The sequence below is a fragment of the Lissotriton helveticus genome, chromosome 12 (assembly GCF_964261635.1).
Source record: "Lissotriton helveticus chromosome 12, aLisHel1.1, whole genome shotgun sequence".
NCBI lineage: Eukaryota > Metazoa > Chordata > Amphibia > Caudata > Salamandridae > Lissotriton > Lissotriton helveticus.
The window spans coordinates 773,943,299-773,966,210 of NC_136073.1; the positions used below are offsets into that span (position 1 = coordinate 773,943,299).

Genomic DNA, 22,912 nt, shown 5'->3' on the forward strand with positions numbered 1-22,912 from the left:
AAAATCGAAACCGACGCCAGAGGAGGGGTCCTCCAAAGAAGATGGTCGGCACGGGTCAGCGGCTACGACGCCGTCCAAGCCCGCCAAAGTCGGCTCCAAGGAGGCTACGCAGGCACACGGAAAGAAGTCTGCGCCCCGAACACAGGAATCGGAGGCGGTTAAGACAGGATCCGCGCCCAAAGCGCACAAGGCCCACAAGGACGTCGGTTCCGAGGGAAAGATCAGACCATCCTCGTCAGCGCCGAAACAAACTGTGAGTGAGCCGTCCCTCATAGCCGAATCACTGCAAAGAATCAGGGAGAAGGCCTTTGCCCCGTCGGCTCCGATCCCATCGCCGCAGCCGCAAAAGGACGCTCCAGCGAAGCCTTCTGGGAAACTTCTCTTTATTTTGCCGCCGAAGGAGGCGCCGAAAGCATTTTCAACCAAATCGGCACCGAAACAGGTGATTTCTTCACCGACTGGCCCGCTTCCACGTCGGGTGCTCGAATCAGAGGACGATTCAGAGCATTTCATCGACGCTGACACAGGCAAACTGACCCTCTATAAGAGGAAAATCACTTCGGAGCCAGTGGACTCCTATGTCATCCCACTAAAGAAGAAGAGGGTGCCCCTTGACGCCTCAGGCCTCACGGAACCAATCCAGCCTCCTCCGAGACGGAGCCCTACTCCCTCCCCAGAACACTCTGCGGGTGAGGGGTATAATGAAGTCGAGCAGTACAATTTCCCTATCAATGAACCTGATGCACAACCGGATTCATATGATGACACTGGTGACCAGAACACCCAGGGTGTGGGGCAGGACCCGCAGCTTTTTAATGCACGTGCATCCCCGACTGAGGATTCAGCAGGTTTTCATGCACTACTCGAAAGGGCGGCAGCCAATCATGATGTGGACATGCATGCCGACCCGGTTGAGGAAGACTTCCTTTTCGACACTTTTTCAGTCTCTGAAAGGACAGTAAAGACACTGCCTATGCTTAAAGGAGTCCTCAAGCATGCGGGGGACATATTTAAGGAGCCTACAAGAGCGAGAGTGGTCAACCCTCGCATTGAAAAAAAGTACAGACCTGCGCCTGCGGACCCCGCATACATCCGAGGACAATTGCCACTGGACTCTCTGGTGGTCGCCAATGCCAGGAAACGTGCCAACTCCCAGACAACGGGTGAAGCTCCTCCCCAGGGGGCAAAAGAGTAGCTGCACAGGCATCAAACTTTTGGCGCATCGCCAATACACAGGCACTCTTGGCGCGTTACGATAGGGCGCACTACGACACCCTAGAACAGATTGTACAACACCTGCCTCCACAGTTCCAAGAAGCCACCCAACTGCTCATTGAGGAAGGGAAGCTGATCTCAAACGCAGCCATCAAGTGTGCACTTGACGCTGCGCATACAGCTGCTAGAGCTATCAACACTAGCGTTATGCTGAGACGACAAGCGTGGCTCCGCATCTCAGGGTTTAAACCGGATATTCAGACGACAATCCTTAATCAGCCAGTCAATCCTGAAAGTCTGTTTGGTCCAGATGTTGACACCACCCTAGAGAAAATAAAGAAGGACACAGAAACTGCTAAGTCCATGGGGGCCCTGCAGTCACAACAGTTTCGTGGCAGCAATTTTCGTCGCTCAGGTGCACGTGGAGTCACCAGAGGACAAATGGGTCAACAATCCCCGTTCTCTAAAGGTGGGGCACAATCCTCGTTCACAAAACAGAACAAGGGAGGTTACAGAAATAACAGCAACAGAGGTCGCGGCAGAGGAAACAACAGCTCCCGCTCCTCTGCTCCAAGCAAACAGTGACTCTCTGTCACTGCCCCCCGACCACCTAACACCTGTCGGGGGGAGACTACAGCAGTTCCTGCCCGTCTGGAGAAACATCACCACAGACAGGTGGGTGCGACAACTAGTCCAGTATGGTTATTGCCTAGAGTTGAGGTCCACTCCACCCAACATCCCGCCATGGCAAAGGCCTATGTCCGCAGAGCACTTGCTCTTATTGCAGCAGGAAGTAGTGGTGATGCTGCAAAAGGGAGCAATCGAGCTCGTGCCGGTGGGAGAGGAAGGCACAGGGGTTTATTCCCTGTACTTCCTTATTCCAAAGAAGGACGGATCTCTCAGACCCATTCTAGATCTACGTCCCCTCAACCTGTACATACTGTCAGAACATTTCCACATGCTTACACTGCAACAGATTCTTCCATTGCTAAACCAGGGAGATTTCTTAGCAACCTTAGATCTCAAGGATGCTTATTTCCACATTCCACTACACCCGTCACACAGGAAATACCTCAGGTTCACTATTCAAGGCAGGCACTACCAGTTCAAGGTCCTACCCTTCGGAGTCACCACAGCCCCGAGGGTGTTCACCAAGTGTCTGGCGACAGTAGCGGCGCACCTCAGGAGGCAGAACATCCATGTCTACCCCTACCTAGACGACTGGCTCGTGCAAGCCAAGTCAGAGCAACAGTGCGCCGCAGACATGTCGACTACCATTCACCTTCTTCACGATCTGGGTTTCTCCCTGAACTACCCAAAATCGCATCTTCAGCCGGCACATGTCCGGCAGTTCCTAGGTGCGACGATCAACACCCTGACGGCCATGGCTCAGCCAAACCAAGTCAGGATAGACAGCATGCAGGCTCTGATCCAAAGGTTCAGGCCACAACACTCGCTTCCAGCGAGAGTGTTCATGCAGTTGATAGGCATGATGGCCTCCTGCATCTTCATAGTCCCTCACGCACGGCTACATATGCGTCCGCTCCAGGAGTGCTTAGCGAATCAGTGGACACAGGCTCGTGGGAAATTGACAGACCTAGTGTTGGTTACCAGTCGGGCATACGACTCTCTGCATTGGTGGACTCCACACACCCTTTGCAAGGGCCGACTGTTCCAAGAGCCTGTGCCGCAGATTGTCCTGACAACGGACGCATCTCTCCAGGGATGGGGAGCTCATGTGCTCACTTACACGGTGCAGGGACTATGGACGACGCAGCAACAGAAGATGCACATCAACTATCTGGAACTGATGGCAATCTTCATGGCGCTCAAGTCCTTCATTGTACATCTGTGCAACAAAGTCGTGCTAGTCCGGACGGACAACATGACCGCGATGTACTACATTCAAAAGCAGGGAGGCACCCATTCGCCACAGCTGTCTCATCTGGCTCAGAGCATGTGGAAGTGGGCCATTCAGAGGAACATTTTCCTCATGGCAGAACACCTCCCAGGAAAGGACAATCAGATGGCGGATCTGCTCAGCGGGTACAGCCATCAAATGCACGAGTGGGAGTTACACCCATCTGTCCTCCACCCGTACTTCCAGCAGTGGGGTCATCCGGAGATAGACCTGTTTGCCACAAAAGAGAACGCAAAATGCCAACACTTTGCCGCCAGGTTCCCTCACCCACAGTCGCAGGGGAATGCGATATGGATGAACTGGTCAGGCAAATTTGCGTACGCTTTTCCGCCAGCCCCTCTAATACCGCTGGTCGCAAGAAAGCTAAGGCAGCACGAGCTGACTCTCATCCTAGTTGCTCCAACGTGGGCGCGCCAGGCTTGGTACACCACGTTCCTCGAACTCTCAGTGGTGCCGCATCAAAGACTGCGCCTCACGCCCAGTCTTTTGACGCAGAACCATGGAGAAATTCAGCATCCAGATCCGCAACAGCTCAACCTGGCGATCTGGCTCCTGAAGTCCTAGAGTTTGGATACCTTAACCTACCTCCGGAATGCATGAACATCATCAAGGAGGCGAGGAAACCAACTACTAGAGCATGCTATGCTGCAAAGTGGAAGCGTTTTGTCATTTACTGTACAGCCAATGACATCCACCCGCTAGATGCATCTATCCCCAACATCATCTGCTATCTGTTGCATCTTTACAAGTGCAATCTAGCGTACACTTCCATTCGGATACATCTATCCGCCATAGCGGCTTATCTCCAGAACAGGCAGCACCTCTCTGTCTTCAGAGTGCCCGCCATTAAAGCCTTCCTTGAAGGTCTGAAACGAGTCATTCCCCCAAGAACACCGCCAGCTCCGGTGTGGAACCTCAATGTCGTTCTCACCAGACTGATGGGACCACCATTTGAGCCACTGCACTCGTGTGAACTCCAGTTCCTTACGTGGAAAGTAGCTTTCCTTGTAGCTATTACGTCTCTGAGGCGTGTCAGTGAGCTGCAGGCGCTCACAATCCAAGAGCCATTCATTCAAATTCATCCAAATAGGGTAGTGCTACGCACTAACCCCAAATTCCTTCCGAAGGTGGTGTCACAGTTTCATCTAAACCAAACTATTGACTTACCAGCATTCTTTCAAAACCCGCAAACGGTGGCGGAAAGAATGCTCCATACCTTAGATGTACGGAGGGCGTTGATGTACTACATAGACAGAACACAACCCTTTAGAAAAACAAAACAACTCTTTGTTGCCTTCGCACCACAACACAAAGGCAACCCGATTTCCAAGGCAGGGATAGCCAGATGGATTGTTAAGTGCATCCAGATATGTTATCAAAAAGCCAAGCGCACTTTAACAATACCCCCCAGAGCGCACTCCACACGCAAACTGGGGGCATCCATGGCTTTCCTAGGGAACATTCCTTTAGAGGATATTTGCAGAGCAGCCACGTGGGTTACACCACATACCTTTACAAAACACTACTGTGTTGATGTGCATTCCAAGCAGCAAGCTGCTGTAGGACAGGCTGTTCTGAAGACACTTTTTCAGGTTTCTGCAGCTGGCACGGGCAACCGCCGCTGCTGGAGGGACTGCTATGTATTCTATGCTAAGATATGAATTTAGCAGCCCACATGCCTCGAACTGATTATGCTACTTACCAGTATGCATCTGTTCTTGGCATGTAGGGCTGCTAACATTCATATCGCCCGCCCTCCTCCCCGGTGCCTGTCGCAGCTGCAGATATACTATTGTATTTATTCATTAGCATGGACATCCTTTACACTTTTCACTCCATCTTCTGCCACAATGGCGAAAAACAATCTGGGGATGGAGCCGATGCCCATGCGCACTGTAGTCCAGGGGAGGAGCCACCTATCTCAGGATACTTCGAAGACTCTTCCAGGACAACAATGTGCGATCATCCGAGCCCAACACTAGGCGGCGATCTAATGCTAAGATATGAATGTTAGCAGCCCTACATGCCAAGAACAGATGCATACTGGTAAGTAGCATAATCAATACTCCCTATACTTCCTAATTCCCAAAAAGGATGGGTCTCTAAGGCCAATACTGGACCTAAGACCTCTCAACGCATACATAAATTCGGAACATTTCCACATGGTCACGCTCCAACAGGTACTTCCTTTACTGAAGAAAGGGGACTTTCTTTCTACACTGGATCTAAAAGACGCTTACTTTCATATCCCGATTCACAAAGCCCACAGGAAATACCTCAGGTTTGTGGTAGGACAACATTATCAGTTCAAAGTCCTTCCGTTTGGTGTCACAACGGCACCAAGGGTGTTAACAAAATGCCTGGCAGTGGTGGCAGCTCACCTAAGAAGACAACAAATACATGTCTTCCCGTACTTGGACGACTGGCTAATAAAGGCCAAGTCACAAGAGGAATGTCTTCAAAACACACAAAAGACAATTCAGCTACTACACCAGCTAGGGTTCACGGTGAACTACACAAAGTCACACCTACAACCAAGCAAGGTTCAACAATATCTGGGGGCTACTATAGACACAGAAAAAGCCAAAGTATACCCCAACCCAGTCAGGATCCAAACAATGCTAACAATCATTCAGAGATTCCAACCACAACACTCACTACCAGCAAGAGTGTTCATGCAGCTATTAGGGATGATGTCATCCTGCATACTGCTAATACCATATGCCAAACTACAAATACGTCCGCTACAAGAATGTTTAGCGACACAGTGGAATCAGGCTCAAGGGCAGATTACAGATCTGGTGTTGGTAGACGACCGCACACACCGCTCTCTGAAGTGGTGGAACACAACAAACATTGCCAAGGGACGGTCGTTCCTAGAACCAATTCCACAGGTAACAATAACAGCGGACGCATCGCTCACAGGATGGGGAGCACATATGGAGAAATAGACAGTACAAGGAAGGTGGAGTGTGCAGGAAAGAAGACTGCACATCAATCATCTAGAACTACTAGCAGTGTTTCTAGCATTGAAAGCCTTCCAAATGCATGTTACCAACAAAGCAGTCCTGATCAGAACAGACAACATGACAGCAATGTATTATATTCAAAAACAGGGGGTGACACACTCTCCAACTATCCAGACTAGCACAGGAAATTTGGAGACGGGCCATTCCTCAAAACATCTACCTGTTAGCCGAACACCTACCAGGAGTCCAAAACCAGATAGTAGACATCTTAAGCAGACAGTCGGAACAAATACACGAATGGGAACTGCACCAACAAATACTGCAGCCATTCTTCCAAAGATGGGGCCAACCAGAGATAGACCTCTTTGCCACTCATCAGAACGCAAAATGCCAAAGCTTCGCGTCCAGGTACCCACACCACCTGTCGCAGGGCAATGCGTTATGGATAAATTGGTCCAACAAATTTGCATACGCTTTTCCCCCTCTCCCACTAATCCCATTAGTGGTCAGAAAGCTGCAACAACACTCAATGACCATGATACTAGTGGCACCCACGTGGGCATGACAACCGTGGTTCACCACGCTCCTACAACTCTCACAAGTGCCACATCAAAACCTACGAATTCTACCCATGCACCTTACACAGAACCATGGAGAAATAATGCACCCAGATCCCACACAATTGAACCTAGCGATCTGGCTCCTGAAATCCTAGAATTTGTGTACTTAAATCTACCCCCAAATTGCATGGAGATAATTAAACAAGCAAGACGTCCTACCACCAGAGCGTGCTATGCAGCTAAGTGGAAGAGGTTTGCTATACACTGTACTAACAACAATATCAACCCTCTGGACGTATCAACAAGGGAGATTATTTGCTACTTATTACACTTACAGCAATGTAATCTAGCGTACACATCTATCAGAGTACATCTAGCAGCTATAGCAGCGTACCTACAAAACAGGCAGCACATATCACTGTTCAGAGTACCAGCGATAAAAGCATTTATGGAAGGCCTTAAGAGTCATTCCACCAAGATTACCACCTTCCCCAGTCTGGAACCTCAACGTAGTACTCACCAGACTAATGGGGCCACCTTTCGAACCTATGCATAGGTGTGAAATACAATTCCTTACATGGAAGGTGGCTTTCCTTATAGCCATTACCTCACTTAGGAGAGTAAGTGAATTACAGGCATTGACAATACAAGAACCATTCCTACAGTTACACCAGAATAAAGTGGTTCTTAGAACAAACCCAAAGTTCTTACCTAAAGTAATTTCGGCATTTCACATCAATCCGCCAGTGGAACTACCAGTCTTCTTTCCAAAGCCACAGACGGTGGCAGAAAGGGCTCTACATACACTAGATGTCAAAAGAGCCATTTTGTACTACATAGAAAGAACACAAAACTTCAGGAAAACTAAACAACTATTTGTAGCATTTTCCCCTACACATAAGGGCAATCCTATCTCTAAAGCAGGCATCGCTAGATGGATTGTAAGATGTATACAAATATGTTACATTAAAGCAAAGAGAACATTAACTGTTCCTCCTAGAGCTCATTCTACACGAAAACTAGGAGCATCTATGGCATTCTTAGGGAACATTCCCCTAGATGACATATGTAGAGCAGCAACTTGGTCTACACCACATACATTCACTAAGCACTACTGTGTTGATGTACAGGCTACACAACAAGCCAGAGTGGGCCAAGCTGTATTAAAAACTCTATTTCAAACAGTTGCGACAGACACTGGTGACCACCGCTAGGGAGGTAACTGCTGTACAATCTATTCATAAATGTACCATCTGCAGCCCATATGCCTCGAACAGAATATGCTACTTACCAGTATGCATCTGTTCTTGGCATAGAGGGCTGCAGAGTGGTACATGCCCTCCCTGCCTCCCCGGAAACCTGTGTCTGTCCCAACATTATCTTATTTAGATACACTTACATGGGCATATCTTTATGTATTATACTACACTACTCCATCTAACCCTACTATGGCAAAACAATCTAAGGATGGAGCCGATGCCCATGCGCACTAACACCAAGAGGAGGAGTCATCTATGACGACAAAGACTTCTCCAGAAGAAAAACAAGTGCAATCATCCGAGCCCAACACCAGATGGCGATCTATTCATAAATGTACCACTCTGCAGCCCTCTATGCCAAGAACAGATGCATACTGGTAAGTAGCATATTCCATCTATATATCTATATATATATCTATATATATATCTATATATATATCTTTGAGATAAAATTATAGTTGCTTTAAATGGAAAAAAGACTTGAAAACATTGAAAAAGGATAACCGGGGGAAGCGTGCCGACGTCACAGGAGGACACCAAATGGTAGGACGTCGACGCCCCATTGGGCTATGGGGGAAAACCCCCCAGAAAAATAAGATTCTGGACCCAACCACTAGACCGCGGAATAATGCACAGCATAGTGAATCCAGAAAGTCTTCAAGCTGCAAAACTACACCGACCGGTAAACTATTCATTACTTACCTGTAACTTTGGATCTCCGGTATTGGAAACTTTCATAGATTCCCATGCGACCCACCCTCCTCCCCTGGGAAAGCTCAGCCTTCAGCACAGTCAGTAGTATGGTTAGACAATGGCTACGAAAATCTGAGGCTCTGAGCTTCTCTCAGGAGGGTTCGAAGGGGTGAGGCTGCTCTGATTAGCTTATTTTTTTGGGTCTCTTTTACAAAATGAAGTGGATATGTTACAAAACTAGAATTGGCCTAGGCCTAGTTTCTGTTTTGGTAATGGTTTCTATTTCTATTTTATGGATACCAGGCACTCCCATTCCGACGACGGGGAATGATACAAGCATGGGAATCTATGAAAGTTTCCAATACTGGAGAGCCAAAGTTACAGGTGTGTAACTTGTTTTCTTTCTGTGCACCCCAATGCCGCGCATCAATAATGTGCACCTATGCTGCCACTCTGTATTTCAGCGGATGTACTGCATTTGCCGCTTGTTTTAGAATTTAAATAATAATGCTAACAAAGGCTGCGCACCTAAACGCCAGAGCATTCAGACTGAGCGCCAAAATCTGTCTTCAGTTTAACAATGTTCAGGTCTTGGGTGGGCTACACGGGTTTCCGTGTCTCCCTGTTGCAATGCGCACTGAGTTCAGTAACATGTTTAATTCACAAGAATTTTTGGGAAGAAAACCTTTTACAGCTACAAAACATCTAATCTGGATAACATACAGCATGGAGATTAGGACCGGGTATCATTTCATCTGTGAAAGTTTGTTGGAAACTATTTTGCACACCTATGAAATTCTGTGCAAAAGCAGTTTTAAATGGCTCTCCAGATCAACCTGTAATGTATTCTGATAAAGTGTACATTTTAAAAGGTACAAGCGATTCAAAGGACTACAGGCATCGAAAGTGTGCCTGAAGGATAGTAAAATAATAGACCAGGAGCAATCCAAAAGTAACAGCTGTAGCCCACTATGTAAATGTCCAGTATTTGTAAAGCGCACATCTACCTCCGGAGAGGTGCCCCGGCGCTGGGGGCCGTCTGGAAGATTAAGTGAGCAATTGCCCAGAGTCACATGGTGCTGGGCTGAGCTCCCGATGGTGCTGGGGATCAAACCATGAACCCCAGGGTCCGGAGTCACTCGCCCTGGCCACTGCGCCACACCTCTTCCCTAAGGTGAGAGCTTCCACAAAAGAGGAGAGGTTTACGCTTAGTAATATCACAAAATGTAATCTACACCTGAACCTGCTGATGCGCATGGCCCACACCATGATATGGAGACGACATGCCGAAGATAGACTAGGAAAGAGGGGGCCTGAGGAAGCGAGTGCTGTGGACTGAAATGTAGTCGTTGATGCATAAAAGTTGGGCCGCAGTACCACTGAAGCAAGGCCTGAATATCAGATAGAATGTGATAAAACCCTCCTCTCTCCCTTCCTATAGGGGCAGCTTTACCAACATGGAATGGGCAGTATGCACTAGGCACCACAGCCTACCTCTTTTTAATATAACGCTACCAAAATAGCAAAATCAAAACACCAACCCAGGGAGTACCTGAACCGGACAATTCGGTTGATGTGGGTACAACAGGAAAGCTGGTACGTTAGAAGGCAGCTTAAGTATCCAACCTAAGCCAATGATGATGGCTGTAACAAAACGAGGTGCTTCACTGCATCAAATTCTAGCTGGGTTGGATCTGTGGTGGCACAAAATCAGTTTCAAGGCCTTGCCCCTACCAGGAGGGATAATTATTACAGTAGGAAACAAAACGTCCCTTATGGAGACAACCCATCTGAATGGATGAGCAGCTGTCTGCAGCTGAACTCTGACAAGACAGAGGTCCTCATCCTCTGCTCCACCCCCTCAAGCTGGGACAACTCCTGGTGGCTAACCACCCTGTGAATAGCACCAACGCCCACCGACCACGCACGCAACCTGGGGTTCGTCCTCGACTCAACACTCCATGACCAAGCAAGTCCACGCCGTCTCATCTTCCTGCTTCAACACCCTCCGCATGCTCCGCAGGATGTACAGATGGATCACCACGGACACAAGAAAACTGTTACCCAGGCCCTCGTCAGCAGCAGGCTGGACTACGGAAACGCCCTCTACGCAGGAGCCCCTGCCAAACTACTGCAACACATACAGAACGCCTTGGCACGCCTGATCCTCGACATCCCGTGACACAGCCACATCACACCCCACCTGAGAGACCTGCACTGGCTGCCTGTCAACAAGAGGATAACCTTCAAGCTCCCCACGCACACAAGGCCCTCCACGACACCGGACCAACATACCTCAACAGACGACTCCCCTTCTACACCCTGAACCGCCAGCTCCACTCTGCCGACCACACCCTCGCATCCGAAGAGCAACCTCCGGCGGCAGATAATTCTCCTACCTCGCCGCCAAGACCTGGAACACCCTTCCCATCCTCCTACGGCAGACCCAAGACCTACTAACCTTCAGGAGGCTACTCAAGACCTGGCTGTTCGAGCAATGGCGATAACCATGAGGCACAGGGTCAGACTGATTTGCATATGGCCATGTCTGAGGTGGTGGAGTGAGCTAAAGAATGATGATGGATTAAACCCAGATCATTTGACTGGGGGTGAGTGTTTGATTTGCTCCAACGCTCCATCCATCATCCCCTTTGGTATTGCTTTGTTCGAGCAATAGGAGCATCCCCTCCCCCCTAGCGCCTTGAGACCTTCACGGGTGAGTAGCACACTCTAAACATTCCTTGAGTGATCTGCTTCAGAAACCTTATCTAGATATTTGATGAGTTTTATATAGCGCAGACAATTGTCCCGCAAGAGATGTCAGCGTTTTCTTTTCCAAAGCATAAAATGAAGGGAAAGACCAGCCTTGCTTGGTATGTGATACAGACGTACCTCAAGAGGAAAACTAAAAGCAAAGGTAAAAGTCAGAAAGCACAATTTACTCTTTTTTTGCAGAGGAGTGGACATCTTAAGGTTTTGATTAGTGCTTATGGCATGTCCAGTTGAAATGTAAGTATTTTTGTTTCATGTCTTTACTGACCATTTAAACAAGCATTTGCAATGCAATAGGTCTCGCATTTACTCTAGTTTGAGCTATTGACATTGTAAATGACAATGTCTTTTATGTTTTGATTTTTAAAAACCTGATTAAAAGGCATTGTCATTTACAATGCTAATAACTTAAACTCTCGCAAATGTGAGACCTATTGCATTCCAAATGCTTGTTGGTTTGTGAGGTGTTTCTGGGTACACCCTCCTGCACAGGTTTTTGGGGCCTACAGGGGACACTTTACTTGTATTTTTCTCAGTGGTCCACCACCTTCTCATTGGGGGCTTTTTGGCCTCTTTCTTTTGGTCTCTCCCTCCAAAACCTGTTTTGACACTGGTTCTCGCCCAATGGTCCGCTTTTCTCCCCAACTCCGGGGAAGAGACAGGTCCCAGGTCTACCAGGTATTGATGCAACTTTTCCTGCTCACAATTACTTAACGATGTTCTTTCATTATCAAATTATAAAACCCATCATAATCATGCACATTGTTACCATCTAACCAACATCCTAGTGTTTTCACTGAGTAGTCTATAAAATCTACCCCTGTCTGGCTCTGGGTTTTTTTTAGCCTACCTGAAGCTGATCCTATATTTCTCAGTATTAAATTCAAAGCCCTTAATCAGGGTATCCTGCTTGAGGTCATAGGATGTAGCGTCTTTCTCATGGAGTGACACAAATGTTAGTAATGAAACAACCAGTTTAGAACTCTCTAAAAAGTAAAGCTTTAAGTACATAAGCTATTTAACTTATTGATAATGGCAGATTTGGCTTGCACTTGGTGGATGGGTTACTGTTGTATTGCTGCATTTAAACCATTTATTCAATGTACTGAATATGGTGGGAAAAATAGTACAAAGCATGTGAGGCTGTGATTGGTGCCGATGTTGGAATGCTCTACTTACATGTACGTTTCTTTTCTGGGGTACATAGCTGTCCTTAAAATATTTGAATTCTAGCGGGGTAAATATGGTGCTCTTAAAGAGTTTCCTGAAGTTATTCATTATTTTGAGGCTGACCACCTCCTACCCATTCCGTGAAACACTGGCAGCTCTTTTGCTTGAGTGATAAGAGAACTAAAATTTGCTAGCAAGACTTCTGTTGCAGATTATAGTTTGTTACCTGTGGTTACCTATCTACATACAGACTAAGAAGAGTGCTTTGTATTTTCAGCAGCTACCAGTGTCTGGCAGCACTTTCCATGATCACATTGCAATGCTTAGCCACCAGTGCTTCAATTTCCTTACTTCACGTGTCCAGCATAGTCTTCTTGGCCGGAAGATTCTTGCTGCAATCATCATGAGGAGCTCTGAGGAGGACAATGGCACAGTAATCAGCATTGGAACTGGTAAGATTGCTTCTATGAATTCTTCAAATGGACTTTTACAGATGAATCTCTGGGCCTTGCTGCACAATTTCCTAAAAATAATGTATGTTGTATTTGAAGAGTTGACTGAGGCTGCAAACTCAGATGGGCCATTACATTTCCGAGGAAGCGCGACCGCTCAGCTCTGCTTTTGTTGATATATGCCATACATTCAGGTGCGATAAAGGTTATCTGTTAATCTGGAAAAGTGGGTGATTTTGTTTAGATCATACTTCTGTTTGTGCATTTCTGCTCTGGAGGTTTTGTGCTCTCTCCTATTTACCCCCTTAAACATTAACTTCCCTACAAATTAACTTAAAAAAATATATATATATTTTTTTAAGGGTATTTCTGGGTTTGTTGTTTTTTGTTGTGGGTTTTTTAGATATTGTCTCGTAATGGCTGTTGAACAGCAACTGAGAACTACCCTCTGTTTATGTGCTGTGGCAAACTGTTTGCAAAGGTAGATGATAGCTGGCCAGGCCCTTATCACTTAATTGTTTGGGTGAAGGAAAGTGGCCTGAGACTCCTGACACTTGTATCACGCCTTCATGGAATGCAGGTGGTTCATCCAAGGAGTCCATTTAACTTGTAACTGGCAGAGCACTCTTTGGATATTACGAAGAGTATTGTGCGCCATCAGTTTTGAGTCTTTTTCTTCCACTGGTTGTATGGTGAAGACACTGGCTGATTTTACTTGTGGTCTGTTGCACTGTGTACAGTTCCAAACTGGGCAGCGGTCACCTATGTAAGGCCTTTTGGGTAAAGTAAGATTAGGATTGCTTATTCCTTTGCTTTGTTCCCCAAGACAAACAAGCTAATGAATAAGTTTTCTGGTCTCCTAACTGATGTTATATATCCCTTCTTTTGGGTTATATAACATCTGCTTGTGTGTGTGTGGCGTATATGATTTGAAGCTGTTAGGGTATCTGTTGGTGTGTGTGGGGTCTGAATGTGGGCATCTGACTATCTGAGAGTTTGACTGTGAATGATGGTCGGTCATTGTATGTTGGCATTTGATTGGACATTTGGTGTGTCGGAGCATCTGATTGTGCTTATGTGGTCCTTGGGTGTTTGTGTGGAGGTCTCTGCTGTATGTGTTTGACTGCCTTTGATGTGTGGGTATATGATCGTTTATAGGGACCTGATCACACGGAATGGCGGCTGATGTGCTTGGGAATCTCTTGGTTAGTCTTTTTCAGAAACTATTGCACCAAAATCTCTTACCATGAAACGGAGAATGACTAAGTCCCTGCCCTCATATCATTTAAAAATTGTCGCTTTTGTTTAGCAGATTCAGACTGCTACTACAAAAAAAAATTGTCATGGCAAACTCATTTTAAATTTAAAGTCCTAGGTTTTGCCCAAACATCCCAAAATAAATTGTGAACCATTTGATCTGTCTTCACTTAATTTGGCACACTGATTTCTTCCAAGTATGATGCAAATTTGTCTCCTCATTGGACTTTTTCACCTAGTTGTAGTAATATTTATTTTGCTGGGGGAAGCGGAGGGGGGCCTTGTCGAGTGACTACGTTTCAAGTTGTTTGTAACCTTTCTGTGCTCTAATAGGGTTGAAGTTGTTTTTTGCATGTGTGAGGCGTCTTTCTTGATATATCTTTGTTAATATTGTTGCTTACTAGCTCAAAGATCAGGCTCATCTTGATTTAGCCGCATGTTGAGTGCTTACGTTTCTGCGTTAGTTTGAAAAAGCATTCCACCGGTCATTACAACTTTCCCTACTCCAGCCCAGAGTGTGGCCTTCGCTTCTCCTTTCGGTATCAGGAAACCACCCAAACCTGTAGATATTTAACTTCTATGCAATAGCAAGATTTACAAGGTTCATAAATTATGTGAACGTCTTTTAGAGTGCCCTTGTATTCATGGATTCCTTTTGCCGCTGACATGCCTTGGTCCATACCACTGCACTAGGCAAAGAGTTTTGCTTCACTGTGTTGCTCCCATTTTCTTGCAGGGTCCTGCCAGACACCCATTAAACCCACCACGAGCTGCTGCCATATCAGGACATCTCCTCTTGTGCATAATGCTGCTACCTTTTGGTTATAGTCTACACTACATTCTGTAATTCTTCATAGCTCAGACCATATCTTATTCCAGCAGTGACACTTTACTACAGCACCACATCTCATGTGTAAACACACTTATTCTTAAATTATATCAAATTATCCAGTCCTTTACAGTTGACTTTAATGTCCAGGAAATCAGAATTTTAACTACTGTCTGTCCGAATCGCCTCTTTTGTGCACATTACTGCCACATATTCCATAATGGCATAACTGTTGTGCAGGTATTTATAGAGTTCTTTCCAGTTTTGTTGGGAAGTCTTTTTGAGGTTTGCCTGAAGCATTTTATTTCATTTTAATTCAGAAGATCTCATTTTGAAATCCCATTTCGAAATTCCTGCATGCTGGCTAGCCCTTTTTGGTTTGGCGACCACAGTGATGTTTCTTTTATTGGCTTTCTCTTTCCTTCCTGCAGCGTAGACCATTATAAATTCTGCACAGATTCTGTGTAGCCCACTTTCTGGGTTTAAAGCTGCACTGGGCTGGGTGGATCATGGATCTTTCCCTGTGGTGGTTGAACCTTAGGATTGTGGAGTTAGAAAGTATATCCATAGTAGACTTTGAAAGGCTTGCATGCACCTCTTCTTGCATTGCCTGTGTACCCTCCCCTGTTCCCTGAACCACGTTTCAAAGGAACCTGATTTGCTACTGCATCCGATCGTGTGTGTGTGTGTGTGTAGTTTGCCTTACTGCTGTTCATGGTATATGTTGAATTTGTGTACAATGGAAGCTGACTTCAGCTGTACTGTGTGTGTAATTGACAGATGGATGGAAGATTTAGCAGTTGCTTTGTCGGAGTCAAAAGCGCAGTGCAGCTCAACCTGCTTGTGCCCCATGTGTCTGAAGAAAGCTTACATCTTACCAGCCCACGGTTTCTTTTTGCCTAGGTGTATGAAAGCTTGCACACCCACTTAGGTTAGGCTTGATATAACACTTACACTTGTTACAAGAATCCCTCAGTCACCCAACAAGTGTAAGTCCGCTGCCAGTCTTCCTTTGTTTGCGTCCTTATGTGTTGCACTTCGACCGCCAGATACCCATTATTTGTACATTACCAAAGCTTGGCAACGCCTTTTCATAATTAAAAAAGGCCCACTCTTGTTTTGGTCAATGTTAGTAATCAGTTCTGTTATAGTGCCTTCTCTGGTAGACCCGTTCAATGATGTCCAGTTGGGCCTTCTTCAGTGTCTGTTTTTTTTTCCCCATTAGAAAATCCTCAACATTGTAGCCTATTTTGATTAAGGGATGCAAAGATCAAATCTAACCTGTCCTGCCACACCATGTTTGGTTTCCATTTAATGAGGCAATTCTATATTTGTGTTTTTTTTGCACTCGCCACAGTCCTCCCATAATAAGGATTACACCCTTTTGTTATGCTTTTAAACATTATCGTCTTTGCCTCAGATTGACACTCGGGAACCGTTCAAAGGCCCCTTTCCTCCACATGTTTTAAAGTATCCAGAAAATGATTGCTATACTGGTGCCTGGTATTTCCGATACATCGCATCACCTCGGTGCTAGATTGCGCATCCAAACATACATTTCTGGTGTAGGAGCACACTGCAAATTCAGTTGAGTAAACGGACACTTGTGAAAATATCTTGGGGTGCTTCATCTGCTATTAAGGAGTGTTCTTGTAGTATTCATCTGTAAAGTGCATACTTCATGCTTGGAACCCTGTATTTGCAGGCAAGTATGTTTTTGTTACTTTGAAGACAAGATGGTAGATAAAGACTTGAGTTATTAGCATGTATTATCAGATAATCTTGGACTATTATTTAAAAAAATGTGTTTGCAGGTAACCGGTGTGTGAAAGGTGAAGAGCTCAGTTTGAAGGGTGAGACTGTAAATGATTGTCATGCAGAGGTCATTTCTCGAAGGGGCTTCATCAGGTAAGACCTAAGCTCATTTTCCTTTTCTGTTTCACTGTCTTTGTTCTCTATCTGACTTAGTGCTCAAACTCTACTCTATCTATTTTTTTTGTTGGTTTTTTTTGTCGAAGCTTTTGCATTCCTTTTACCTATACTGTGAACCAGTCCAATATAGTATTAGTTTGCATGGTATCCTGTCTAAATAGAAAGCTTGCACTGTTTTTAATGGTTGAAGTCACATCTCCACCCCTGATTTTGTATTCATGTTTTTAAAACCTTTTGAAAATGTCTGAATGATTATCGTGCTGCCGTCTTTCAGCATCCTTTAGTGAACCAGTGTGATTTTGATGTCTGACGGCTTGTATCGAACAGTAACACATGAACAGCCTTTCATGGCATCTAGTCTTCATGAAAAAGAAACCCAGAAATTAATGCTTTAACCATAGTCTTTTGCCTAGTTAGTTCAGTTTTCCTTTTGCAGGCGGGTTGCTTGTTTTCCTGAAACACTATATTTCTAGCTTTTTTTGAAAGACCCTTTAGGAAGTATAGTATTGCTCTGGGCCAATCAACTGAAAATTAGAGGTATACCGACCTGGGGAAAATTTCTCAAAGCATTATCCGATCTGGTGCAACAAGTTATTTTTCACACTTTTATAAAAGCAGCCCCCAAACAGAGGAATGTCGCTGCTTTTCAGGAAAATGTAATCCCGTTTTACTTAAATCAAATATCTACCGATGTTCTTCCGGTTCATATTCACCTTCCAATTGGTTAATTCATTGTCTGATTACGAGATTGCTCCTGACTTGTCACACACTTCTATCCAGGGGTGAACGTTTTGGTCAAGCTATCATATGCCTCCGGTATCTGAGACCTAAAAGATTTCGGACATCCATAATGCAGCATAGAGCATTTAAACCAGTGGCACTTGCCAAGGTAAATCCTGTCTACTTTCCCGCCCACATACAGTCCGGGATTTTGAGACTGACCCTGAACTCGTTTCTGCTAAACTGATATGTACCCACCATCCACTTCAAGTGCTGGCCCTCTGGGACGATGTTTGACTCTTACTTTAGCTACCTTTTCACAACGGATTTTAATCACATTTACAGCATTTGTCCTTGTATTATTTTCACCCGTTTGTGGAGAGGGACAAACAGTCCTTCCCTTGGTCAGTGAAGAGGCACTGAGTATTTCCAAAATGTTCGTGGCGACATTTTAGCTACATCATCAAAAGATAATTTCCCCATGCCTATAGATTCCTTTTTAAAAGGTATAACTAAACAGAAATATCACATCCACTTTTCTGTAGCTAACTCCCCACTTGTCAGGTTCATAATCAATACAAAGAAAATGTCTATCTTGCAATGACTGCAAATCAGAAGTCTGTAGAAGCCACTCTAATTTGTGAAATGACAGAGAATGTGTTTAATAGGCATAAACCACGTATTCTTGTGATGTGTTCTGGAATCCTACTCCTAAAAGTAGCTGTTTAGGAATTCAGTAGGGGTTCCCAAGATGGAGAACCATAATTTTGCTGACCTTGCCTAGTTTTTTTTTACAGTAAGTTGTGCCCGCCTCAGCTTTGTGTAGCTGGAAGCGGAAAACTTCTGTCCTAATATTTCTCCATTCAGTTTTGTCCTCACGTGGACATGCTTGGTCATGTGCCCTCTGTTCTGCAGTTGCTGTTATCTGTATAACAGATGGTGTCAGGTAATTGTTTTTGTAACTTTCAGGTTCCTGTTCAGTGAACTCATGAAGTATGATCCAGAATCTTCAGAAGGCATTTTTGAAGAGGCAGAAAGTGGAAAGCTGAAAATAAAGGACCATATTACCTTTCACCTCTACATCAGGTACTTACCGATTGTCTCTAGGGACTCCAGGTAATTTTCTTATCCGGTTTTGAATGCCATCCCATTATTGGATCGATCTCTCGACTTATCCCTTACTGCTTAAGAGTCTGCATTGGGTTTTTCTCACATTGTTTGCAGTGAAGCTGAATCTAAAGTATCTCCATTTGGAAAAATACGTTTAATTGTAATTTATTTGCATCTTGTGGCAGGTCAGTTTTGCCCACTATTTTGAAAAGGGCAGTTTGAGGTTTAATCACAAAGTTGAGCTGTTTCACTGTGAGATGCTTACATGTGGTCTCAAGTTTTGAGGTTAGTCCTTTATCTTCTTTTATGGGTACACTAGTCAGTTTAAATATTTTATTTATTTATCGTCCTATGATTTTGTTTAAATTCTAGTACCAAGGAACAGACATTCTGCCTAAAGATTTCTTTGTATAGTGTAATACGTCACTGATCTATACAAAACAGTCCTAGGTGTGTTACCTTTCGCATTGATATTACAAAGACCTTGTGCGTTAGGAATATCATATTTCTTTAATTTATTTAATCAACATAGTAAAGACATAACAAACACAACTTGTTCACGAAATAATACAAAACATCCTAAATTCCACACGCACACTCTTTCAAACAAACAAGCAGACACTGACTCATACGTACTTAGACATTCCATCACAAGAACAATACATAAAAATGTGCCAATCACAGTCTTATGGTACAAAACAGTGTTTACATCACATAGGAGCATCAAACAATGTGGGATGCTATGGAACATCCAGAATTAATTGTAGTTCTACAGCACTAGTACAGTCCATATTCAGGTTGTTTCTCCAAAGAAACAATTGTGAGCATAGTGGCTCCAGAGCTGACGCGTGTTTCGGTGTTAGACCCTTGTTCGGGTCACACCTTCAGGGCGACAAGATCGTGTTCAAGCAAAGGAGGAAAAAAGTGCCTGGGTTACGATGCCAGGACGGCGGCCCCAGTCCTAGAGCAATATTTTATACATAAAAATATATGGACATAGGCTTCAAGATTGCAGTCAGCATGGTGGATACTATCCAGGAGATAGTGGGGCCAGCCATGTCTTCAAAATGCCAGAAGCTCCCCATAGGGGAGATATTTAGACGATGCGGGGCAAGATCGAAAGGTCCCAATGTAGTGGCGTAAAGCTTTCACTATAATGTGATCGGGTCAAATGGGACCAATGGGTGGGTTGACAGCAGTCTCACAGCCTTTGGGAAGAGATGTAAAGTGAGAGCAGTGTAGTTTACCCATGCTGAAATTTGCAAGAAAATAATTGGTTACGTCTAAAGTTTTTGGTCTGATCAAGGTTGGACAGTTCCATTGAAAAACGTCTCCCTTCCAAGCCTTCCATAACACTCCAGAATATATGTGCATTCAGAATGAGCAAGCATGAAATGCTGTTCATTACTAAAAATAAGTGTAGCTTGATTTCTGTATGAGGTTAAGTGAGATGTATTTTGTGTTTTTCTGTAGCACTGCACCTTGTGGGGATGGTGCACTTTTCGATAAGTCTTGCTCTGATCCTCCAGCTGAAGAAGGGAGCACAGATCATCATCCAATCTTTGAGAATCCTAAGCAGGGGAAACTGCGCACTAAAGTGGAGAATGGTGAGTTCAGGTCGAGCAGACTAAACATCCCTTCCCCAATCATTTTTAACATCAGGTGGTAGATGTGGGGTGTTATTCTCTTTTCTAATGATAATGCCTGGTGGATTTTAAGAACCCTTGGAAATGTGATTTGCTCTGCTGTGTTGGAGTAGTGTGTAGTATTCTCATAACCCTGCATGCAGACATGTGGAGAAATAGAGGTTGGGGCTAAGTCTTCCATGAAACCAAAGAGTTGTTTGAAAAATTGTAGTTCTAGGCCAGATTCCCTGGGTCTGGTAACCTCCGTGAGAAGTGAGGCAAGTGGTTGTGGCCCTGGATTTCCTATTTAGTACCCTAAGGAGAGGAATGCTGTTTGGAACCTTTAATTTCCTTGGTTCAATGGACTATGATGCAACAACCAGAAAACAATTTGTTCAAGGCATGTGAGCTGTAGATCACATTCTTTGCATACTCCTGCCTTCTAGTGTTGAGTCCAGATGTTTGAAACAACGACTTAGAAGAAAAACAACTTGCAGTCACGAGGTAGGTGACTCAGTTCGGTGATAGTGCGCATGGGTATTGACTCCTTTTTATTTTTTCCCATCATTGGGTTTGGGTGTGAATTGCTGCGCTCCGGTTTGACAGTTTCTCGGGTATTGTTTTTGAATGCGTATTTCCCTTCTCCGTGTATTTAATAAAAAACCTCTTTTCGATCGGAAAACTCATGGAAGGCTATTTGGCCCTACCCGCGTCGGTCCGCCTCGCAGTCGATGGAACGGACTCTATTCAAATTCTGCCGTCTGTGACATGCGAACTTGCTGCGCACCGACTTGCACGAAGTGTGCAACCTGTGCTTATCTCCGGAGCACAACGAAAAAGACTGCGACGCGTATAAATCTTTCCGCTCTAAGAAACCGCACCACGACGATCGGGCTCCATGTCGCGACAGGCTGAGTCAGAACACCAGCTCCACTTTTGACCTCTTCTGGGAAGATTCTGAACAAGAAACCGACTATGCCATAGGGGGTGAGGAAGAACAAGAGGACTCTGTCTTCGTCTCAGTCAGGCTCCGATGTGGATGAAGATTTTCTGCAAGGTCAGCATATCGTGAGTACCGATCCTCCCTTGCCCCAAGATTCAACTCAGCCGAAGAAAAAGGCTCCGGTTCCACCTCTGCCCTCTGGCCATGGTAGGCACTGAGAACATGTTTCCAACACCCCGCCTTCGGGCTCGGCACCGAAACATAAGTCAAAGCATCCCGGCGTCATCCACACTCGGGCACCAAGCCAAAACCGTTGGACTCAAAGCATGGCCCCTACAGTGCCCAAGTCCATTCTTGGGTATTGTAAGTGCAGTGATGCCATTAAGAGTATATGGTGCTGGGAGTTTGTCATTACGAACTCCACAACACCATAATGGCTACACTGAAAACTGGCAATTTTGGTATCCAACTTCTCAGCACATCAAACCCACACTGATGCCATTGTGGGATTTAATGTAAAATGCACGACAGAGCGCATCTTAGAGATGCCCCCTGAAACTCGACCCACTTCTAGTGTCCCGACTGAGTGGCTGCTTAGGTTGCAGGGGTGTGGAATTTATTAAAATATCTACTTGTCCATGGGGCAGGTTGCTTCATAAATCTACTTGTCCTGTAACAAAATCTACTTGTCCCTTTGGTGCCATGTTGTGTGGGGACAAATTATGGCAGCAATCTCATTATATAAGAGCTCTTACATAGCCTTTCTGATTATGCCAGGGCTCATACCATAGTAGTGTTTGAATACTAGCAATCCCTTTATGTTGCTACGTTTCCGCAGATCTACATACTGGGACTGAAGGTAGTGGCAAACAATAGTTCCAGGGTTGGAATGTCCTTTTGAGTATGTGCAAACCTACTAACTTGCATGTTTTAAGGGTTTTCAACAACTCTTCTCTAATCTTTTCCAATACTGAGAAATGTTGGAAATTTACTCCTGACAATGGCAGATGTAAACCTTCTTCCAGAGTTGGGAAAAAAGTGGTTGGAGGGAAAAATAAACTTGCAAACACTCAGGTGTTCGCATGAGCAAATCTACACATGCATATTTGCTCATGCTAAAATGCAGTTCTCAAATATTTTCTAGGAGTACTATTTCTTGCTCTACTGCTGTAAATTCTTGTGAAATCACGAAAATCATATAGCTGCCCTTAATGCAAGGACATATACCAAGGGTGCACTTTTGAGACTCATTAATAATTGGGCCCCTAATTTGGTCTGCCGTTAACCATGACCTTTGGTGTTTATTAAAATTATTTCTCTGCATCGGCTGGCTTCACAGTGAGTGACCGCATTCTGCTCTTTCACAAGGAGCATATCGGCACACAAAGTAGTTTTGTTCAGTGCCAGTAACTAATGTGGCAGTGTGTGCTTTTTTGAGACCAAAAAACATTTTTGCTTTTGCCAATGTTTGTTATATTAGTGAGG

At 45.0% G+C, this 22,912-nt stretch overlaps 1 protein-coding gene across 4 annotated transcripts in view; it reads left to right on the forward strand.

Moving 5' to 3' along the window:
- ADAR (adenosine deaminase RNA specific) overlaps window positions 1–22,912 on the forward strand; it is a 196,540-nt gene that overhangs the window by 60,757 nt on the left and 112,871 nt on the right. For 2 of the 4 annotated variants that reach the window (XM_078670228.1, XM_078670226.1), the window contains exons 8-11: window positions 12,837–13,011; window positions 16,912–17,005; window positions 18,719–18,835; window positions 20,333–20,466. In XM_078670228.1, the coding sequence (XP_078526354.1) occupies window positions 12,837–13,011; window positions 16,912–17,005; window positions 18,719–18,835; window positions 20,333–20,466 (520 nt within the window). The remainder of the gene's footprint in view (window positions 1–12,836; window positions 13,012–16,911; window positions 17,006–18,718; window positions 18,836–20,332; window positions 20,467–22,912) is intronic. The other 2 variants (XM_078670229.1, XM_078670227.1) reach the window with 1 other exon arrangement.